Source organism: Paramormyrops kingsleyae, chromosome 19 (genome assembly GCF_048594095.1).
Source record: "Paramormyrops kingsleyae isolate MSU_618 chromosome 19, PKINGS_0.4, whole genome shotgun sequence".
Taxonomy (NCBI): Eukaryota; Metazoa; Chordata; class Actinopteri; order Osteoglossiformes; family Mormyridae; genus Paramormyrops; species Paramormyrops kingsleyae.
Window position 1 is genome coordinate 30,083,964 of NC_132815.1, and position 22,298 is coordinate 30,106,261.

Below are 22,298 nucleotides of genomic sequence, written 5' to 3' on the forward strand. Positions count from 1 at the left end.
CTCTCCCCACATAAATTCTTAACTGACCTCCCTGCCCCCCCAGTCCCTAGTTTAAACATTCCTCAACTATTCTGCACATACGCCTCCCCAATACACTGGTTCCCCTATGGTTCAGATGCAACCCGTCCGGCTTGAACAGGTCCCACCTGTTCCAGGTCTTCCAGTGCCCCATAAACCTGAACCCCTCTTTCCTACACCACCATTTTAGCCACGCATTTAATCCCCTTATCTCAGCTAATTTTGCCTGACTTGCACGTGGCACGGGAAGTATTCCAGAGAATACCACCGTGGATGTTCTGCTTCTAAGCTTATCCGCGACTTCTATAAATTTATCTTGCAGAACAGCCCTTCTGCCCTTTCCTATGTCATTGGTGCCAACATGCACCACGACCACTGGATCCACCCCGGCTGGGGCCAAAAGCCTGTCCACTCGATCTGGAAGGTCCCCTACCTGGGCACCAGGCAGGCAAGACACCGTACGGGACCCTCTATCACGGGTGCACACATAACTATCTACACCTCTTATAATTGAATCCCCTACTACCACAACCTCCCTCCTACTGGGGTTAGGTGGCTCCTTGGTGCCCATATTAAGTACAAGTTATTTGCTAACTTACACTATAATTACTGTTGGGTATGGGCAGTTTTATTTCGAAAAGATACAAAAGAATGACATATGTGATGTTTTCTTATATATGTTTTATGAATGTCGGAGTAGCAACGCAAGATTACATGAACAGGTTATGCCTACCAGGGGAGAAGCCCTTCTTGATCTTGTTTTCTCTAATAATCAGGATAGGACTGGAAAATTAGAGGTTTTAGAACCAAAGGACGGTAGTGATCATAACATGGTTAAATTTGAGGTTAATTTTAGTGTCCGAAGGGCAAAGTCCAAAACAAAAATATACAGTATTAAGAAGGCTAACTTTAATGGTATGAGACAAACTAGAAACTGTAAACTGGATGGAGTTAAATAGCAAAACTGTTGAAGAGGCATGGGAATTTTTTAAAAGCACATTGTTGCAAGTGCAAGAGGACTTCATACCTGTTTCCAGCAAAACTAAATCTAGGAAACAACAACCAAGGTGGTTTACTAAGGAAATTAAGAATAAAGTCAGGAGGAAAAGGGCTCTGTTCCACAATTGGAAAATAACTAATGATTTCAAAATTAAGCAGGAGTATCTAAGTCTACAGATAGAGTTAAAAAATAACATTAGGCTATCCAAGAGGGATGTAGAAAGAAAAATTGCATTGGAGGCTAAGGATGACAATAAAAGTTTCTTCCAATATTTTAACTCCAAAAGAGCTCTAAAAGCTGAAATCACTAATTTGCAGGATAGTAAGGGCCTTATAATTGAAAATGAAATTGATATAGTAAATGAGTTTAATGATTATTTTTTGCGGGTGTTCACAGTAGAGAACACGAGTAACTTACCACCAATTAGTACGAATACAGCGTCGTCTATGAGCAATATACACTCACCTAAAGGATTATTAAGAACATCATACTAATACGGTGTTTGACCCCCTTTCGCCTTCAGAACTGCCTTAATTCTACGTGGCATTGATTCAAGAAGGTGCTGAAAGCATTCTTTAGAAATGTTGGCCCATATTGATAGGATAGCATCTTGCAGTTGATGGAGATTTGTGGGATGCACATCCAGGGCACGAAGCTCCCGTTCCACCACATCCCAAAGATGCTCTATTGGGTTGAGATCTGGTGACTGTGGGGGCCATTTTAGTACAGTGAACTCATTGTCATATTCAAGAAACCAATTTGAAATGATTCGAGTTTTGTGACATGGTGCATTATCCTGCTGGAAGTAGCCATCAGAGGATGGGTACATGGTGGTCATAAAGGGATGGACATGGTCAGAAACAATGCTCAGGTAGGCCGTGGCATTTAAACAATGCCCAATTGGCACTAAGGGGCCTAAAGTGTGCCAAGAAAACATCCCCCACAACATTACACCACCACCACCAGCCTGCACAGTGGTAACAAGGCATGATGGATCCATGTTCTCATTCTGTTTACGCCAAATTCTGATTCTACCATTTGAATGTCTCAACAGAAATCGAGACTCATCAGACCAGGCAACATTTTTCCAGTCTTCAACTGTCCAATTTTGGTGAGCTTGTGCAAATTGTAGCCTCTTTTTCATATTTGTAGTGGAGATAAGTGGTACCCGGTGGGGTCTTCTGCTGTTGTAGCCCATCCGCCTCAAGGTTGTGCGTGTTGTGGCTTCACAAATGCTTTGCTGCATACCTCGGTTGTACCGAGTGGTTATTTCAGTCAAAGTTGCTCTTCTATCAGCTTGAATCAGTCGGCCCATTCTCCTCTGACCTCTAGCATCAACAAGGCATTTTCGCCCACAGGACTGCCGCATACTGGATGTTTTTCCCTTTGCACACCATTCTTTGTAAACCCTAGAAATGGTTGTGCGTGAAAATCCCAGTAACTGAGCAGATTGTGAAATACTCAGACCGGCCCGTCTGGCACCAACAACCATGCCACGCTCAAAATTGCTTAAATCACCTTTCTTTCCCATTCTGACATTCAGTTTGGAGTTCAGGAGATTGTCTTGACCAGGACCACACCCCTAAATGCATTGAAGCAACTGCCATGTGATTGGTTGATTAGATAATTGCATTAATGAGAAATTGAACAGGTGTTCCTAATAATCCTTTAGGTGAGTGTATGTATAACTGAGGCTGATGTGGTACTAAGCCTAGATAAACTCAAAATAAATAAATTGCAGGGCCCTGATGGCATCTTACCTATAGTTTTAAAAGAGATGAGGGACATTATTAGCCAACCGTTAACTTTAATATTCCAGAAATCGTTGTCTGTGGGTGCGGTACCTTCAGATTGGAAGCATGCTAATATAACACCCATATTCAAAAAAAGGGATAGAAGTAATCCAGCAAACTATAGGCTAATCAGTTTAACTAGCATTATAAAATAATGGAAGCTATAATCCAAGTGAAAATGGTAGATTACCTGGATGCAAATAACATTCTGAGGGATAGCCAGCATATATTTAGGAGAGGTAGATCCTGTTTAACGAATCAACTTGAGTTCTTTGAGGAAGCTACAAGTGAAATTGATCACAAAAAGGCCTACGACGTGATCTACTTCGATTTCCAGAAAGCCTTTGATGTTGTCCCCCACAAATGGCTCTTGCTAAAGCTCAAAGCTTCAGGGATTTTAGGAACTGTGGCAGCTTGGATTGAAAACTGGTTAACTGACAGGAAGCAGAGAGTAGTTATTAGAGGCACAATGTTAGAATGGGCCTGCGTTCATAGTGGGGTACCGCAGGGTTAAATTTTAGGACCACTATTGTTCCTAATTTACATTAATGATATTGACACCAATACATACAGTAAACTGGTTAAATTTGCAGACGACACCAAGGTGGGTGGTGTAGCAGATACTGATGTAGCAGCAGAGAGGCTACAACGGGATCTGGATTTAATTAGTGACTGGGCTGATACTTGGCAGATGAAATTTAACACAGATAAATGTAAGGTAATCCATGCAGGGAGCAGAAATATAAAGTACAGATATTTTATGGGTTCCACTGAAATAAAGGTAGCTGATTACGAGAAAGATCTCGGTGTGTATGTTGATGCTTCCATGTCCCACTCTCGCCAGTGTGGGGAAGCAATAAAAAAGGCCAATAGAATGTTGGGTTATATCTCTAGGTGTGTGGAGTTTAAGTCAAGGGAGGTGATGTTACATTTATATAATTCCTTGGTAAGACCCCACCTAGAATACTGTGTGCAGGTTTGGTCACCATACCTCAAGAAGGACATTGCTGCCTTAGAAAAGGTGCAACGAAGAGCTACGAGAATGATTCCTGGTCTTAGAGGAATGTCTTATGAGGAGAGGTTAGCGGAACTGAATCTGTTTAGCCTTGAGCAAAGGAGACTAAGGGGGGGACATGATCCAGGTCTATAAGATTCTAACGGGTCTGGATGCTGTTCAGCCAAATGGCTATTTTAAAACAAATTTGAGGAAGCACTTCTTTACACAGCGTGTAGTTAGAGTATGGAATAGTCTTCCTGCTAGTGTAGCGGAAGCTAAAACCCTGGGTTCCTTTAAATCAGAGCTAGATAAGATTTTAACAACTCTGAGCTATTAGTTAAGTTCTCCCCAAATGAGCTTGATGGGCCGAATAGCCTCCTCTTGTTTGTAAATTTCTTATGTTCTTTACATTACTGTTTTGCTGTATGTTACAATGCAACACAAACACACAACAAAAGCCAAAATATTATCATGATTTGAAAGCACATTTATACCTTCCTTTGCTGTCAGAGTTGTTATTGTCAATGTGTCCCCTAAATGCCTGCATTTGCATTGTTGGGGGCAAATTGTGTTCTACATTAGTTCAAAACCAGACATAGTACTTTATTTTTCAATATGGGGCTACCACACAATATACGGGACAGGTGCAAACTCTAATCCTCACATTTCCCAGAAGATACTGAAATGTTCATTTTGTTCATCTGTTTTCATTTTGAGACCTTGTCTCAGCTACGCAACAGACTAATCAATATGTGGAGAGCTCACGGCAAAGCAAACGACCAACACTTTCCATATGGGTGCATCTGTTAGGACTGAATGGTGCTCCAGCCCACAGCTCTTTCCAGGTGTCCTCCCACATTCATATCTTCATCCAGGAGGGCTCCAATCCCCAGCCAGAAGGAGCTGCAAAGTAACCCCGCAGCCACGGGAAACTGGAGGCCTTCTACCAGCACCAGCATCTGAGCGACCACTGCTTTCCGGAAGCTGACTAAAGCCCCCTTGAGCTCAGCCTGCTGGCTTCCGTGGAAACTCTCATCCAGAGCAGGAGAAATGGCACAACACAAGGCAGTTATACAAGGAATCTATCATGGCAACAAGAATGGGAGCTGGTAACGGTACCCCTCATGCTTCAAAAGGGCTTCACCTAGTGCACCAGCAGTAGATATAAAGGTCTAACAAAAAAATATACATCACTCCACACTGAACGGCATAGCAGTCAAGGGATCCAATAAGAGGAAAACGTTCCGCTTCCGCAATATTATCAACAGAGACACCACTATTAATGATATGTGAAAATCACAGAGACAGACAATGTTCAAGCACATGGACCTACATTAGACCTAGCCTGAGCAAGCACCCTTGAGTCTAGGGCTGGGAAATTCCTTTTAAAAAGGCATTTGAACTTTTATAATATAATAAATTTATCATTTTAAGAAATTCAAATATTAATTACAGTTATACTACAGACCCAGCTCATCATTGTGCAGTAGCCTAAGGCTGTGATGGTGAAACCTGCAACGTTAACCTACTTCAGCCTTAATGAGGAAAATGACAAGGGAGGCAATTACATATAACACATTTTATGTTATGCAGAGTATGGAAATGCCAGCAGCAAAAACAAAAAAGTGGTCTAAATTGTGGCGTGAAATAAAAATCAAGATTGACTTTTGACAGCTGACATATGCTTACATGCATTAAAACAGCTTAAAAGTTAACATAATGCCAACAATTGCTGGTTGAGACTGTATGTATGGGAGGTATTTTCTGCAAAAAAAAAAAAAAAATCTCCACTGCCATTTAGTTTTCAAAGTCTAAGTGCAAAAATCTTGCCAAAATTAAAATTAAAATGAAATAGCACTATCTGAATTTTAATTTTCCAGTCATAAGAACATAAGAACATAAGAACTATACAAACGAGAGGAGGCCATTCGGCCCATCGAGCTCGCTTGGGGAGAACTTAACTAATAGCTCAGAGTTGTTAAAATCTTATCTAGCTCTGATTTAAAGGAACCCAAGGATTCAGCTTGCACTACGTTATCAGGAAGACTATTCCATACTCTGACTACACGCTGTGTAAAGAAGTGCTTCCTTAAATCCAGTTTGAAATGTTCTCCCGCTAATTTCCACCTATGGCCACGAGTTCTTGTATTTGAACTAATGCTGAAGTAACTATTCGGTTGAACAGCATCCAAACCTGTTAGAATCTTATAGACCTGGATCATGTCCCCCCTCAGTCTCCTTTGCTTGAGGCTGAACAGATTTAGCTCAAATAACCTTTCCTCGTATGACATTCCTCTAAGACCAGGAATCATTCTTGTGGCCCTACGCTGCACCTTTTCTAAGGCCGCTATGTCCTTTTTAAGATATGGTGACCAAACCTGTACACAATATTCTAGGTGAGGTCTCACCAAGGAATTGTATAATCTTAGCATTACCTCCCTTGACTTAAACTCCACACACCTGGAGATGTACCCCAACATCCTATTGGCCTTTTTTATTGCTTCCCCACACTGGCGAGAATGAGACATGGAAGCATCAACATACACACCAAGGTCTTTCTCATAATCAGCTACCTTTATTTCAGTAGGTCCCATAAAATACCTGTACTTTATATTTCTGCTCCCTACATGGAGTACCTTACATTTGTCTATGTTAAATTTCATCTGCCAGGTGTCAGCCCAGTCACTAATTAAATTAAGATCCCGCTGTAGCTGCTGAGCCGCTAGTTCAGTATCTGCTACACCACCCACCTTGGTGTCATCTGCAAATTTCACCAGTTTACTGTATATATTGGTGTCTATATCATTTATGTAAATTAGGAACAAAAGTGGTCCTAAAATTGAACCCTGCGGTACCCCACTATGAACGCAGGCCCACTGTGACATCGAGCCTCTTATAACTACTCGCTGCTTCCTATCCGTTAACCAGTTATCAATCCAAGTCGCTACAGTTCCTAAAATACCTGTCGCTTTGAGTTTAAGTGAGAGCCTCTTGTGGGGAACAACATCAAAAGCCTTTTGGAAATCTAAATAGATGACATCATAGGCCTTCTTATCATCAACTTCCTGAGTAGCTTCCTCAAAAAACTCCAACAGATTTGTTAAACAGGATCTACCTCTCCTAAATCCATGCTGGCTATCCCTCAAAATGTTATTTGAGTCCAGGTAATCTACCATTTTCTCTTTGATTATAGCCTCCATAACTTTACCAGTTATACAAGTTAGACTGATTGGCCTATAGTTTGACAAATTACTTCTATCCCCTTTTTTGAAAATGGGCGTTATGTTGGCATGCTTCCAATCAGAAGGTACCACACCTTCAGATAAGGATTTTTGAAACAGTAATGTTAAGGGTCGGCAAATAATATCCCTCATCTCTTTTAACACTATAGGTAAGATGCCATCAGGGCCCTGTGATTTATTTATTTTGAGCTTAGCTAGGCTTTGCAAAACATCAGCTTCAGTTATATATATATTAGTTATAGACGATGTTGAATTAGTAATAAGAACTGGTAAGTTACTAGTGTCCTCAACAGTGAATACCCGTGCAAAACTATCATTGAACTCATTTACTATGTCAATGTCGTTTTCAATTATAAGACCCTTACTATCCTGCAGATTAGTAATTTCAGCTTTTAGAGCTCTTTTAGAGTTAAAATACTGGAAGAAACTTTTAACGTCATCCTTAGCCTCCAATGCGATCTTCCTTTCGACATTCCTTTTAGCTCGTCTAATGTCATTTTTTAATTCAGCCTGTAGATTTAGATACTCTTGCTTTATTATGTCATCATCAGTTATTTTCCATCTCTGGAACAAAGCCCTTTTCCTCCTTACTTTATACTTTATGTCCCTATTAAACCACCTAGGTTGCAATTTCCTAGATTTATTCTTGCTAGAAACAGGTATGAAGTCCTCTTGTACTTGCAATAATGTGCTTTTAAAAAATTCCCATGTCTCTTCAACAGTTTTGTTATTTAACTCCATCCAGTTCACGGTTTCTAGTTTTAATCTCATACAATTGAAGTTAGCCTTCCTAACATTATATATTTTTGATTTGGACTTTGCTCTTCGGGCACTAAACTTAACCTCAAATTTAACCATGTTATGATCGCTACTGTCAAGTGGTTCTAAAACATCTAATTTACCAATCCTGTCCTGGTTATTAGACAAAACAAGATCAAGAATGGCATCTCCCCTGGTAGGGGTGTTAACAAACTGAGTAAAAAAACAATCCTGTACTAATTCCACCATCTCAAGTTCATTTTCAGAAGAGCCAGCAACAATGTCCCACTGTATCCCCGGTAGATTAAAATCACCCATAACTACCACATCATTTTTATTGCTCATAATCCTAATATCACTGTATAACAATCTGCTTTCCTCAGCAGCTACATTGGGTGCTCTGTAACAAACACCGACAATTAGGCTATTTGAGTTTGTAGCATCTAATTTTACCCATATAGCTTCCGTACTTTTACTTATATCAGTAAGCTCCCTTGCCTGCAAGATTTCCTTTACATATACTGCAACACCACCTCCCTTCTTACCTATACGGTCTTTACGGAACAATGTGTAACCATCCATATTATATTCTTGTCCATCCTTATCACTCAACCACGTTTCAGTTATTGCTATAATATCATAAGAGTCCGATGAGATAAGAGCCTCTAAATCATGAATTTTATTCCTAATACTCCTGGCGTTTAAATACAGACAACAAAGGGTAGGCTTATTACAGTGCCTACTTATAATATGATTTTTTTGGGCTTTCCGTTTCCCCCCAGTTACATACTTAACTAACCTCCCTGCCCCCCCAGTCCCTAGTTTAAACATTCCTCAACTACTCTACAAATACGCCTGCCCAGTACACTGGTTCCCCTCCGGTTCAGATGCAACCCATCCGGCTTGAACAGGTCCCACCTGTTCCAGAAGGTCCTCCAGTGCCCCATAAACCTAAACCCCTCTTTCCTACACCATCCTTTTAGCCACGCATTTAATCTCCTTATCTCAGCTAACTTAGCCTCACTTGCGCGTGGCACGGGGAGTATTTCGGAAAATACCACCATGGACGTTCTGCTTCTAAGCTTATTGGCGACTTCTATAAATTTATCCTGCAGAACAGCCCTTCTACCCTTGCCTATGTCGTTGGTGCCAACATGCACCACGACAACTGGATCCACCCCAGCTGGGGCCAAAAGCTTGTCCACACGATCTGGAAGGTCTCCTACCTGGGCACCAGGCAGGCAAGACACCGTACGGGACCCTCTATCACGCGTGCACACATAACTGTCTACTCCCCTAATAATTGAATCCCCCACTACCACAACCTCCCTCTTTCTGGGGGGAGGGGGCTCCTCAGTGCCCAAGGGCCCACCTGCTTCCCCAGTCCCTTCCGGCTCTAAAGCTGGAAGCACCTGAAACCTGTTAGACACAGACACCTCAGGTGATGCCGCCTCTGTAACGTGTGTACGCCTTTTCCTGCGTCTACGACCTACGGTCACCCAGCTCTCTCGACCTCTCTGCTCTTCATTCTCCCTCCCCCCCGTTAGTGGCGTACACACCGTCTCCCTAAACGGCGTATCAACTAGCTCATCTAACTCACTGTTGCATTGGATGCGAGCCAGTTGCTCCTCAAGGTCGCGAACCTTGACCATGAGTGAGTCCACTAGCTTACATCGCTCGCAGATGAAGTCCGACTGGACACTAACGTCCAGAAGGGCAAACATCTTGCAAACGCAACACTGAGCTGGCCCCATAATTAACTAACTCACTATGACCCCGTACTCCCAGCCCAGTAAATTTATATAGTGTATTTAACTATAAAGATTAATTTGCGTAACAATAAATGCAGTAACGTGCGGAGTACACTAAAATAAGTTATTACTTGTGTTAAAACGGAACTTAATTATTATTTTATTAAAAATTTTAAACCTGATAAACTTACTACTACTTACCAGAAGAACTTCTGCCTGAACCAAGTATGAACTAAAAACAAGGCGAAATCGAAGTTGCTCTTGGGAGGTCGAAAAACCACAAAAACCCCCTCACAGCAGGCTACTGCCGGAGCGGGGAAAAAAAGTGGAAAATGTCCTCCCGGCCCCGACTGGCGACCGAGCAAAGCTCAGGAGCAACTGTCCTTTTCCGACGCTTGGTAGCGATACCGACGTTAGATGTTATTAGTTATAATCGCCCCGCGGGTGTTTGTTACGGAGTTTAAACGCGGACAGAAAAACGCCGCGCACGCGACACCCGCAGCTCTCTGTCGGTAATAATCGCGCTGTTGATTAACAGACAGGACAGACAAGCACTCACGCTGACCGAAATAAGAACAATAAATAGAAATAAACAGCCACCCACGTAAACAGGTAAAGCACACAAACACTCAAAACACTCCAAAAAAAACAATCCCAAACAATCGCTGCAGCTCAACACCACTCTCTCGCAGCAATCCTCGCAGCAATCCCAGCAATCCCTGCCTTTTTCCCTGTACGAGTCAGATGTGAAAATTTTTTTTATTAAATTTTTCATTTTCCAACTTCTTCATTTCCTACTTTTTCCAGGTTGATAACATGCTATATGTTAATTGAAGGGGACAGTAGGCGCTATGGATCACTGCTGCGCTTTCTCAGTGCGTTTGCTGATTTCGTTATCCTTGTGTTCCTTGCACATGCACGTCACACAAACTAATAGCAAAGTCACACATGGCTTAAGTTAGCTACTCATCTGCAGCTTCAGATTCATTTAGGTTTTTATTCGCAAAGTCTTATTTCGTGGCTTATTCTACTGGTTTGCAAATTATTTCACCACTTTCCATGCTGGCTAGTTTTAGCCACTTTGGTAAACTCAATGAATTTACCCCTAGTGGCAAATACCATATTCTATGTTAAGCAAAAAGGGCCATTACGAAAAACTAAAAATATGGAAACTTAACTAACATCGCTCCTCTGTATGGACATTACATTGACAATAACATAAAAAGTTTTTAAGAATAAACTCTATATAATTGTCACAGTATTTCTAAGGCATTATCCTTACTGTCACTCCAGGACTGAATGTCATATAGAACAATAAAGATGCTAAACAAGAGTCACTCCAGTACAAAACCCTTTATAACACTTAAGGTTGCATTCATTGATGAGCCCAGACCACAGTGAAAATGTCGTCCTGTGACCCTCCTCATAGCCCTTGCACTACACCACGTCATATCTCTGACTGACAGAACAGGAATGGAAGACTGGCTGCACTATGATAAAGAAGCAATACAAATCAAGTGAGGATTTATGACACTCAAAAGACAGCCCAAAGACATTGGGAACAAAGCGGGCTGCCCTTCCTTTAAGGAATGTTCCTTAACAGAGTCCTTGCTGCTCCTGCTGCATGGCAGACAGCTCGCTCCCTGGTGCGCTTGCCAAGCCTGCTGTCGATGGGACACACAGAATCCAAAGCTGTGATCTTGCCACAGATACATCTAAGAAAGAGCCAAGAAGCACTGGGTCACAGAGTTCTAGTTAGATTTCAGGTCTAGCAGAAAGTCATGAGGCAGGAATCTCATATTAGCAGTTGAGTTAAGGGGTAGCCTTATGGTCCGTAAAACAGATGCCCATAGGTCCTGTGATGGCAGCTGGCAGACAGACTGGATACGGATTACGAAGGCTAGGTGGAAGAATGCGACCTAACTGCTGTAACAAAGATAAAGCCAGAAGGGCATAAGCACACTTTCTGATTAACTGACACAGGCATGCCAAAGAAAAAAAAGTCCTAATCATGGCAAGGTTGCCAGACAAAGATCGATGGCTGCTCCTAGAGCGGCACTTTGATCAATCTGACCTTGACTATGGAGCAGAGGCACCAGCAAGAACCTCTGCTGTAACTGCACGAGTGCAAGTAAACAGACTACACATGCACAGTATCTGGGAGCCAATGGCCCCAAGAATAACTGCACAGAACACAGGAGTGTTTCACTGCAGAGGTCTGCTAGCCACCGCTACTGTCAGGAACTGAATCACACAAAGTCCCTTTGATGTCCCACACCCCGTCCGCCAGAAGAGCAGCAGGTACCTCAGAAGGGGAAACGGAAGCTGCCGTCACACCAAACCTGAGGCAACTATCATGTAAATGGAACTTTAGTGGGAAAATCCCGCTTAGACCCCTCAGCCCACTATGTAATCACTAACATATTTAACTGCTGAAAAGTTACCTTTGCCTACACGACCTACACAAACTGCTACAGGAAATTCAGCTCTGCTAATTTCAGCTAGTCCAGTTCATCTTACCACCTACATGAAACAAGCCATCATCACCTTACCACATATATCACTCACATATCATAATTTCAAGGCATCAACTCAAAAATCCAAATGCAGAGCAGAAAAAAAATTAAACAATCTTTAGCAAAATGTATCTTGGGCAACCTCACCCCGATCCCATCAGCCCAGCTAAATTTATCGTGGGGGAATTTAATCATGTCACTGAGCCCAATGCCAAGCCCAGAATTGGTATACTCTATGTGAAGGAACAAAGAGTTTAAAATTGATTCGTAAATACTCTTCTTAATTGCTGCTATTCCTGTGTATATACTGTAAATAAGAACATTCATTCTTTGTTCTCTTTTTTATTGTGCAAAAGCAACATGCCGGTATAGTCATCTGATACAGATGTTACTGTCACAGAAAATGCTCGTTGGAATGCAAATGAGAAAAAGAAAATAAATATTAAGACATAAAAATATTAATAGAATCAATGACACTGTCCAACACGGACATTAAACATACACAAAAAAATACAGGCAACCATCTATTTGGTGGGGAAAGATTTAAATTGTAAATTAAATTGTTATACAAGTGGAATATGCAATAAATGAATAAGTGTAGTTTAAGACCTACATATCACATCAAGGACTCGGCGTGTTCCGGCAAAAAACACATTTATTAATAAATACATTTCCCAGTGATCCAACCAGTACTTCTATAAATTGCACAGGGTGGTGAGTATGAGATAAGGATGGATTAGGTAGACAGAACAGGTGATGATCCAGGGAATGCTGGGCTGTCATTCAGACAGCCCTTTTTTGGCTAATTGTAGCTGGATTTGAACTATTATGCATGTGCTGTCGGAGGGTGTGGCGGCAAAATACTCTGGAAGATGGAAAAAGAGCCATCCATGTTGGTGACACAATCACAGACTCTTTCAAAGACTGAAAAAAGATAAGTACGGGTAATCTGGGAAGGCTGCCTGCCAATGGGATGGGGTTGGGCAGGGGTTGGGAGTGACAGTGCCAGCCAGTCACAAGCGACCACTGCTTCTGGTGCCCAGATGGGGGCACCAGAAGCAGCACATGACAGGCCTGACCGTGCCTGGCCCCCAGCGAGACAGTCGATTTTCATCAGATGGACACAGGACAGATATATAGATGGATGAGAGGATGGAGGAGCAACGGAAATGGCTGCAGCCCACACAGCCCAGAAAGAGAGGGAGTGTGACTCGTGACTCATTGACAGACTTCATGTCAGCTTCAGCTGAGGAGGCTGGGGTCAGGGTGTGAAAAGGGGGGGAGGGGTCACCATGGCAACAAATCATGCATGCAGGGGGTGGTGGGATGGGACGTGTGAACTAAAAAAGATATGACAGTGGTGGCATTAGTGACACCTCAAAGCACAACATCTGAGCCGGTGCCTCCCGGGGTGAATCAAGAGAGAGTGGAGAGCATGGGCATGAGGAGGAGGGACTTTAAAGGGGTGCAGGGATTGGGGGGAGGGGGGTATAGAGCTGCTTACAACAGCGGAGTCACAGGGGAAACAGAACCAGCTCAACCCACCCAGCCCCCCTCTCCAACCAGGGAAGCTCAAAAGGGAGCCACCAGCTTCAGAGTCAACATGGAGATGGATAAACAGCCACCTTCCTGGTCCATCCTATCAGTTCTCAGTTGACACAGACAGCCCCAAGAACGACATATAAAACAGGAACAAAGGGTGAGCGTCCTGACCTGGGCAAACCCATGGTTCTGCTTCTGAAACCACCAGCTTCACTCTGAAGCACACACATTCAAAGCCTAATGAGAGACACCCCCATGCACACGCATATGCCTGGTATGCCTGAGCACATACATGCAGCTAGGGGGACAGAGTCTCTCCACACAGAAATGTGCTCCCCACTGCCTCTTGAGCTCCGCCTGCTCCCTGTGAAGCCGATTGGAAGCCCCATCTATTAAGGAGCATCTCTGAGAGTGGAAATGGACATGGCAGGGCTCCGGACCACTCTGACCACTTACGTAAGACTCAGGTCACGGCAACATGGGTAAAAATAGCCATGGCGTGAAAGGCAGCAAACAGCTCGGGAGGGAGGGGGGGGGGCACGACACAGCTGCTGCAGCCCACTAAGCTCCCTGAAGGCCGGGCGCGTGTGGGTGGCTGTGAGATGCGCATGTACCGCCAGACAGAGAGAGAGAGAGCGAGAACGTTGCTCAGAATCCTCAAATGGCGAGTGTCGGGTCACATCCTGATCTACACTTACATCCGGCGTCAGTGTTCTTGGCAGCAGCACATGGCGGGGGGGAGGGGACCAATGGCCACCCGGGAGGGACTACAATGCAAGCCGTCTGCCTGCTGGTGTTCCATGGGTCCATCCGGGAGCCCATCTGGCACCTGAGCTCGCTACCTGGCCATCCGGCATCTAGCGATGGCCGACAGAGCTGTTAGCCACCTAACGCCCACGGCTTGCTGCTTACATAACGGCCTGTGCTGGCAGCAGCTGCTTATATAACCAGCGATCCCCCCCCCCCGAGATGCATCATTCATCTGGGCTGAGCTTAAACAGAGACAGGAACACAAACATACAGACTGCTAAAGCACAGCTCAGCTGGGCCCGAAAAAATAACCACAAATGAAACAAAACATAAGTAAAGGACCAAATAATATCAAAGAGAAACAGAAATGGTACTATGTGAGCTTGACTGAAACTAGACCAAGGACCTACAGAAGCACCTCCTGTAGCTGGAGGGTGCTTTTGGCCGTTTAGGACTTTCCTGTCGCGTCGCCTTACACTGTGTGGTGCTGTGACAGATGAAATCGGCCATGGGACTCTGACCCAAGCACACAAGCTAACAAAGCTTCAGTTACAACCTCAGCAGCAGCAGTTCTGTCGCCTTAGATTCCTAGGGCTGCGAGTATCTAACACAGATGCCTCCAGGCACACTAGCTGTTGACAAGACTCCTGCCGCACGGTGACCTCAGCTACCTTGTCATTACCCATCAGTTCAGGTGAGGGTACAGTCAGAGGGTACAAAGAACAACACATGAAGGTGAATGGCTGAAGAATGAAGAGTGGAGTGAATCGGGGGCTGTTCAGAGTGCAAGGTTACCCCTTTCCCCTAGTGCTGGCAGCTGTCACCTGGGGGTTAAGAGGTGATGAGGAGGTTTTGGAGTTCATGCCTCATAAACCTCAGTGGTACCTGTACTACCATCAGCTAGGACAAAGAGCATAGCCTCACTCCTGTCATACAGTGTTAAAGTCCACAGACAGCTGGCCAACCCTATGGCCAGGGAGGACAGAGCAGGACAGGCCAACCAACCCTATGGCCTACACTGAAATGCAAACACGACTTTGGCATGCACGGAAAAACAACACGCGCGACACAGCGTCAGCATCACTTTCTACCTGCTGGAGCATTTTGTGCCTAAATATTCCTGTAACAGACATTCTGAAGTGAGGCAGCTTGGCACAGCTGGGTTTTAGTGGTTGTGGCCGTAGCCTGACGTATTGTGGATGTCACCTCATGGATTAATTCTAGCGATTGTCCCAGCCTGGTTTCTGCGACCACACCCCCCTGCTTGCTAGAGAGCTGTCATTGGACAGTGACTGCATTGCTGTAACTGCTCTGTAACTAGTTCTATCTTCGCAGTACAGCTCGGCCTGGTTCCTGTATGCCAGTAGAAAAGCTATAAGCGACAGCCTTTATATGTACCTCTCCTTGAAGAAATTCCATAAACTCTACCACTCTCAAACCAAACTCCAAATTAAACAAATGCTGTCATCTGGAGTTCATGAGACATATGAAAGTAAAACGTGAACTCAGACTCTGTGGCACTGCTGTCCTTCAACGTCAGTAAAAAGCTAAAGGTGCTAGATGATAGAACAGCCGTAGCGATATAAAGAGCATACTCATTAAACATGACTGCAGCAAAGACGTCAATACCTCATTTTCACTGATGTCACTTTCTCCTGATCATGTGACCTCAAGGGAAGGAACTTAAGTGACATACTCAAAAGGACTGCCCAGATTATGACACCTGCCAACCCCCATCCAAAAAGAGAAAAAAAATTATAAGGAAAATTCATCTTAACAAGGGAGACTAGGAGGGAGGTGGGCAGGACTCGGAAAATCACACATAACTGCTGCTGAGTGGAAGGTCCCAATATCCTGGCCAGTACTCCAAGAATGCGCAACTCAGAAAATCTCACATGAACATCCCCAGCCATGCAGAGTAGGAGGGCTCACCTTCTGAAGACTGGTGGGATTCAGCTGCGTCTTATCGATGATTTTGATTGCAACCTGCATGCAGTGAGAAAAGCTGTATTACCGTGTGACAAGCATCTTGCAGCATGCAGATGGCTACATAAACTTTTTTAATCTCAAGAATGGGCAAATACCAATAAATCAATTAGAGGAAAGTGTGTTGAACTTCATTCAAGTATAAGCATCTATCAGATCCTAGATGCTACAAAGCAATTTAAAGCCATTAAATTAATTATACTCCTGCAAATAGAAACCAGCAAAATCTAGACGCAGTAGGGGGTGCCACTTGGCCAGCAAAGACTCTTAGCAAGTGAAATACTTAGCAGGACACCTGCAGGCCCAAAGCCCCACCTCCCCATGCCCGGGCTGTGCCCCCTCACCTCTCTGCCAGTGAGTATGTGCCGTGCCAGCTTGACCTTGGCAAAGTTGCCTTTGCCGATGGTCTTGAGCAGCCGATAGTTGCCGACGTGCGGCTGCTCGTCGGCCGAGGAGGTGGAGTTGCGGCCGCGAGCGCCGGAGCGGCCCGAGCGTGTTAAGACCTCAGTGCATCCATCACCATGAGAGGTGTGCTGAGGAAGGGAATGTGAGAAGAATGAGGGCAACAAATGCCTGGAAGCCAGGGAGCTCTGTTTCCCCGTAATGCTGGGGAAATGCCCAAATGCTCCATTAGATGCACACATACTGGAAATTTAATTACTTTGAAAATAGATAGATATGGGTGGATAAATGGTTAACATTCAAAACAAAGTTAGCACAAGCAGGAAGACACTGCCATATTCAAACCAGATTTTGATTCAAACAAAATATAAAAAAAAACAAAGTAAACCAATTACTTTTATTTCAAGTACACCAAGGTCACAAACATTCATTATTGCTATTTAAATTCATGTCATATTCTGTGTATAACATTCATTAGAACTGACCGCAGTTGTTTGATGTGTAATGTCATTAACTGCAGACGGACATCAAGTTTTTCTTGAATCACAATGATTTGATGTTTTACAAACAGCATTGCTGTAGAGAAGTTGTCACCAACCAGTCAACTGTGATCAACATGTTGATTTTCAAGACCAATAATGACAAGACCATCACCTTTACCCCCCACCCCCATCTGCAAAATTCACCATCATGGTTCAGTACCTCCCCAGATCATTTCCTTTTAAAAGTAGCTCTTACTGTCAGAAAGGTTGGAGACCACTGCTGTAAAGACAAGCACAGCCCTATAAGGATAACGTCTATATGGATTATTTGTGCTTCATTTCTGCATCATGCACATTCTGCATGTGGGGCAGAAATGTCCCAAACTGTCCAGCTACACGCTGCTGCCTTTAACACTCTCACGTAGCCCCCCCCCCCTCACCCCCACTACGGCCTCCACCCAAATAAACAATCAACACACACATCTGCTTGAAGATAAACTCAATCTGTTTACCAAAAACATTCCTGTAATATCCACATGTCATTACCCAAGTAGGAAGCACCATTTTCCTACATATTTCATAGTCCGCTTATTAAATCACAAATTAATTCACTGCGTGTCTCGGCAGTTTCAAACATACTGTCAAATTATGATTGACAGTCCCCCTGGCTTAAAGACTGTAATTTGACTTCCAAAATAAAATGTATTTAATTTACCTTAATGGTATCATCATATTATGAAAGAACATTATGTCACCCGAAATTTGGGTTTTAATCACGTTTTCCATTAAGCAGAAGTGATTATTAAATGAAGCCACCTGGAGGTCAGCAATCTGCTGCAAAAATACGCCCCTGTGGTTCTTTTTCAATTGTAAGTGCACCCCGAGGACATTTGCGCACAAATAACTGCCTCACACTCCAGTCTCGCAGGGTGTTGCGTGGACAGCCGTGCGATATAGCCCGCTTACAATAAATAAATAAATAAATAAATAAATGGTGTTTTTTTTCACCATGGAGCGATTGAACTGGTTAAAGTGTTTGTGTGTGTGTGTGTGTGTGTGTGTGTGTATGCTAATCACTGCAGTTTAAGCTCCTATATTTCTAGACATCATCTCTTCTGATGCACATCATTTCCCTTCATATCAACCTTACATATCACTTTGTCGTTCAATCATTAAGCAGATAAATACGATAATAACTAAATTATGGATACACTTATCGAGATCTACTCACACTTCCTGGATCATTAAATGTGGCTCATATAAAAATGGAAGTGCCTTACCTTTTGCCCCAAATTTACCCACTAGTTTTCTATTTTTCTAGTTTTATATATATATATATATATATATAGGTAGGTTTACGGATTGCGACAATATTTTGCATATTTCGAAATTAGTTCCAATTAGCGCCAGTACAAAGCATAGTAACAGCTTATACTATATATTTTTTCCTATATACAAAAGCGTGATAGTTTTACCGTGTGTTCTATTTCCACGCTCAAAATAAAACTTTGAGCTCTACTAAGCATTTTGGAGAACATATCTGTACAACGCGAAATCTTTCCAAATCAAGTTTAAAACTTGCCCTTGGAAAATCCTTCAAAGCACAGAGGTATAACCCTCAGGCGTACATATTTATTATAATAATAAATTATTATTGTTATTATTATTGTTAATAATAATAATAATAATAATTTTAAGTATTTATTATTATTATTATTATAAGGAACTTACTATAGTGATGCGGTGCCTCTTGACAGAGTGCGTGCCCTTCATCTTCGCATTGGCGATCTGAATGGCATCGAAGCAGATTGGCTTCTGGCTTTTGTGCGACTGGTTCATTGATCCGCTCGCCTTCGCCGAAAACTCAGAAAGGCGTCAAAGCACGCCGCTACCTGTCAGTTTCGGAGGGGTGGGAACGCCTCCCTCCCTTATTACAGTGAGAGACTGGCACTTCTCAGTGCCGATGCTTCCCAAAGCTGAGCGACATGCTTAGGATATACGGCATATTCTCCAGCAAGCAAGCCTGATACGTGATCGCCGCAAAATCCCGGCACTAATGCTGAAATTATGAACCAATCACACGCTAAAACATTACCGTATATAAGACATATAAGACGCTGTTTACCAAACTTAAAAAGCCATAGATTCCAATTAAAGTCGTATATTGCACCTGCATGTTAAATGCATTAAAAACTAATTCATGCCAGACTTATTACGGTAAAACGACGTCGATAATAACCTAATTAGAGTATGCAAAGATGAACTGGTGTCCGCTTGATGAAATTTGGCCAGCGGATCTGATCTTCCTCATCCATAATCTCGTTATTTAAATACGAACATTTATAAATACTCTTTAAGCGATGCCATCGTAATGCAGATCCACTCTATGACTGAAGTGGAAGAAATTCTATGCAACTTGGGCTGTTATAAACATGGGATCCGCGGGACGTCCTCCGGTGAGTGTCACGTAAAGATCGAGAGGCATCGGCTAAATCGTGCCCAGAGATCCCGCAGGTCTCGTACGTCAGTATTACACGCGAAAAAGAGCCCTGATGCTGGCCCGATGGGAGCGGAGTGCAACTGATGAACCGCAGCCTCATAAATCTACGGACACAGGAGGAATTCACCACGTCGGTGCAAGGTGATAAGGAGCCTCACACACGTTTCTCTCCGTTGGCTGATACAGACAGCGTTGGGGGAGAAATTAGCTCTCAACCGTGTGGATCAACATGGAGCCAGTTAATTTGTGACAAAGCATGCTGTCAATACTGCGCATAAAGAAAATGTGAGACTTTACTGGAAAGGGCATTTAAATATACTTACATTTTCCGTCTCTCGCTCATTAACTGTAGGCAAAGGTGTTCTCGTTGACATTTTCAATCAACCACAGTTCCCCGGAGAGATGTTATCTTGCAGCACCTTAGCTGGGAAGGTGATAGGTAGTTCTGGGCTTGCAGATGCAGAACATGGGCTCGATTGTGAGTCTGAACCGAGATCCAAAGCCAGAATTCAGTTGGATAAACTAAAGTGCGGAGTCCCGGTTGCACATCGACTGTGCACAAGCCAAGAGCCGCACTACCCTCGCATAATCAGTGAGCGTAGCTGCCCTAGCTAGCGTGCACAGCGTTTCCGCGAAGGCCACTCATTTCGTAAAATCGCTTATATCAGTTAATACCTTTGAACCTCAAACCATTTCCCTCTGTTAGTTGTCAGGATTCCTCCCTCCTCCCATGGCCTAATGACAGGACTCAAACACTTAAAAGGCCCGCAATAACTGCACGACAAGGAGATGGAAAGTGCATGGTGAGGATGCTTCGTGTAAATCCGAATATATCCGCCTCTTTGTCGCTGTGGGGTCCGCAGGGTTAGACGCGCACCGTCTCCCTATCATGCCCACTCTGCTGCGGGCTCAGCTGCTCCCATCTCCAGAGTAAAAAATAAAAATCTGATGGTTGGATCCAAGATGGCCGATCGCTTGACTGAAGAGCACCTAACCAAAGCCCGGACAGCTGAAGGAAGTGAGCGAAACGGCGGCTGCCGGAGCTCATTGGCGCTGCCGCGGGAGCGGTGCTGTTTGTTGTTGCTAGGGCGATTACAGAGCCTGCAAGACAGCGCTCGCTTAGTGCATGCTTATCATCGTCCCTCATGCCCTTATGTTCAGCCTGTTTCTGTCAGCTTCATACTGTAACAATTGACATTCCCCTGCGACTAGCTGTCCTCTGTATCCCGTTATTTTCATACATTTATGTTAACAGTGAAGATTTAAGCTTTCCCTTCAAACATGCGTTCGACGTAAATTTAATTCGTTTAATTGTAACGATGCCTGTAGTCCAATTTGAATTGTGTAATTCGTATCCCGTCTTAATTTTTTTTTACACATTCTGTGTAATACTACATAGGCTATTACATACGTATATATAGTGAAGCATAAATAGCGTATGGTAGAAGGAAGATTGCACATAGTGATGAGACACGATTGTTACTTCTTGTTGAAACTGATACATTCCAGTGTCAATAGGGTGACCAGATAATCCTTATCAGGGAGGACACTTTCGGCTACTTCAGGTTTTACAAACAACTTTAAAATTGTAGTGCTCATGTGCTTGACTAATGAAATGCAGTTTTGGTTTGGTTTGTTTCCTTGATTGAAAGACTCATCTAGCTGTATACATCGATTAACATTAGTGACCCATGCATGATTATAGAAGACGGAACAATCACCACACAACAAGAACTCCGTGCATAAGCGAAATCCAGGTCCTTTTGGGTAAAGTTTGTCTGATACAGGACTGCACTCTTATTTAGGTGTATATTTTGTCCTCATGCTCTGCTTGCGTAACAAATTGGTCTCAGTAATAAGTGGATTCATAATTAAAGATAAGGAACACACTATTTATCTGTTTGTTTGTCCATCCTGGTGCCAAACTTTGTCTGTCGATATTAGGGCCGTTCACATCTCCCCTGTTTCTGACACACCTGTTTATAGGGAGGCCACCAGGGATGGCTGGGTCTGTGAGAAGGGCCAGGGAGGGATCAGCTGATATCCCAGTACTACAGGGCAAAAGACACCCATGATGGCAGCCTCTGGCACAAAGGTGGTCCAAAAAACTAGCTTATAGTGATCTATGGCTAGCTTCGCATTATTGGGAGAGTCCATCACACCTCCATGTTATATTTTCCCTGTGGCCACACAAACATCTGATCGATGTTCACAATTAAGTTACGTCTAAACAATGTAATATGCGAGGTCACATGCATTAGGCAACTTTAAATTCTGCAGATCCAATACTGACCTCACATAGACATCTTGCCAAACGACCTGAGTATTACATTGTTTAGATGTAATTTGTGTACGGCGGGCAGACACTGGCCAGACGTATGTGTGCTGTGTGTGAGTTTAGTTGCATTGCAGTTGTGCTGTTAGGGTAGACACCCTCACTTCCTCCACTCTCACTTTAACCTGTAGGGTTAACCTACATCGGCGTGTCACAAGCCTGTGTGCTGAGTCCTATCCTCTACTCCCTTTTCACTCATCCCCATATAGGTTTCCAACACCATCA

At 43.5% G+C, this 22,298-nt stretch overlaps 1 protein-coding gene across 11 annotated transcripts in view; it reads right to left on the bottom strand.

The window, feature by feature from the left end:
- Nucleotides 1–20,831, bottom strand: part of LOC111834233 (MAP/microtubule affinity-regulating kinase 3-like) — an 87,806-nt gene extending 66,975 nt beyond the window's left edge. For 6 of the 11 annotated variants that reach the window (XR_002835965.2, XM_023793300.2, XM_023793299.2 and 3 more), the window contains exons 1-3: nt 18,970–19,970; nt 16,699–16,887; nt 16,301–16,354 (exon numbers count right to left, since the gene is read on the bottom strand). Coding sequence is in view for 9 of the 11 variants with exons in the window: in XM_023793300.2 (XP_023649068.1) it covers nt 16,301–16,354; nt 16,699–16,887; nt 18,970–19,077 (351 nt within the window). In the remaining 2 variants the exon portion in view is untranslated. Of the gene's footprint in view, nt 1–16,300; nt 16,355–16,698; nt 16,888–18,969; nt 19,971–20,061 lie in introns of those variants that run through there. The other 5 variants (XR_002835963.2, XM_023793294.2, XM_023793296.2 and 2 more) reach the window with 4 other exon arrangements.
- Nucleotides 20,832–22,298: the final 1,467 nt, after the last annotated feature.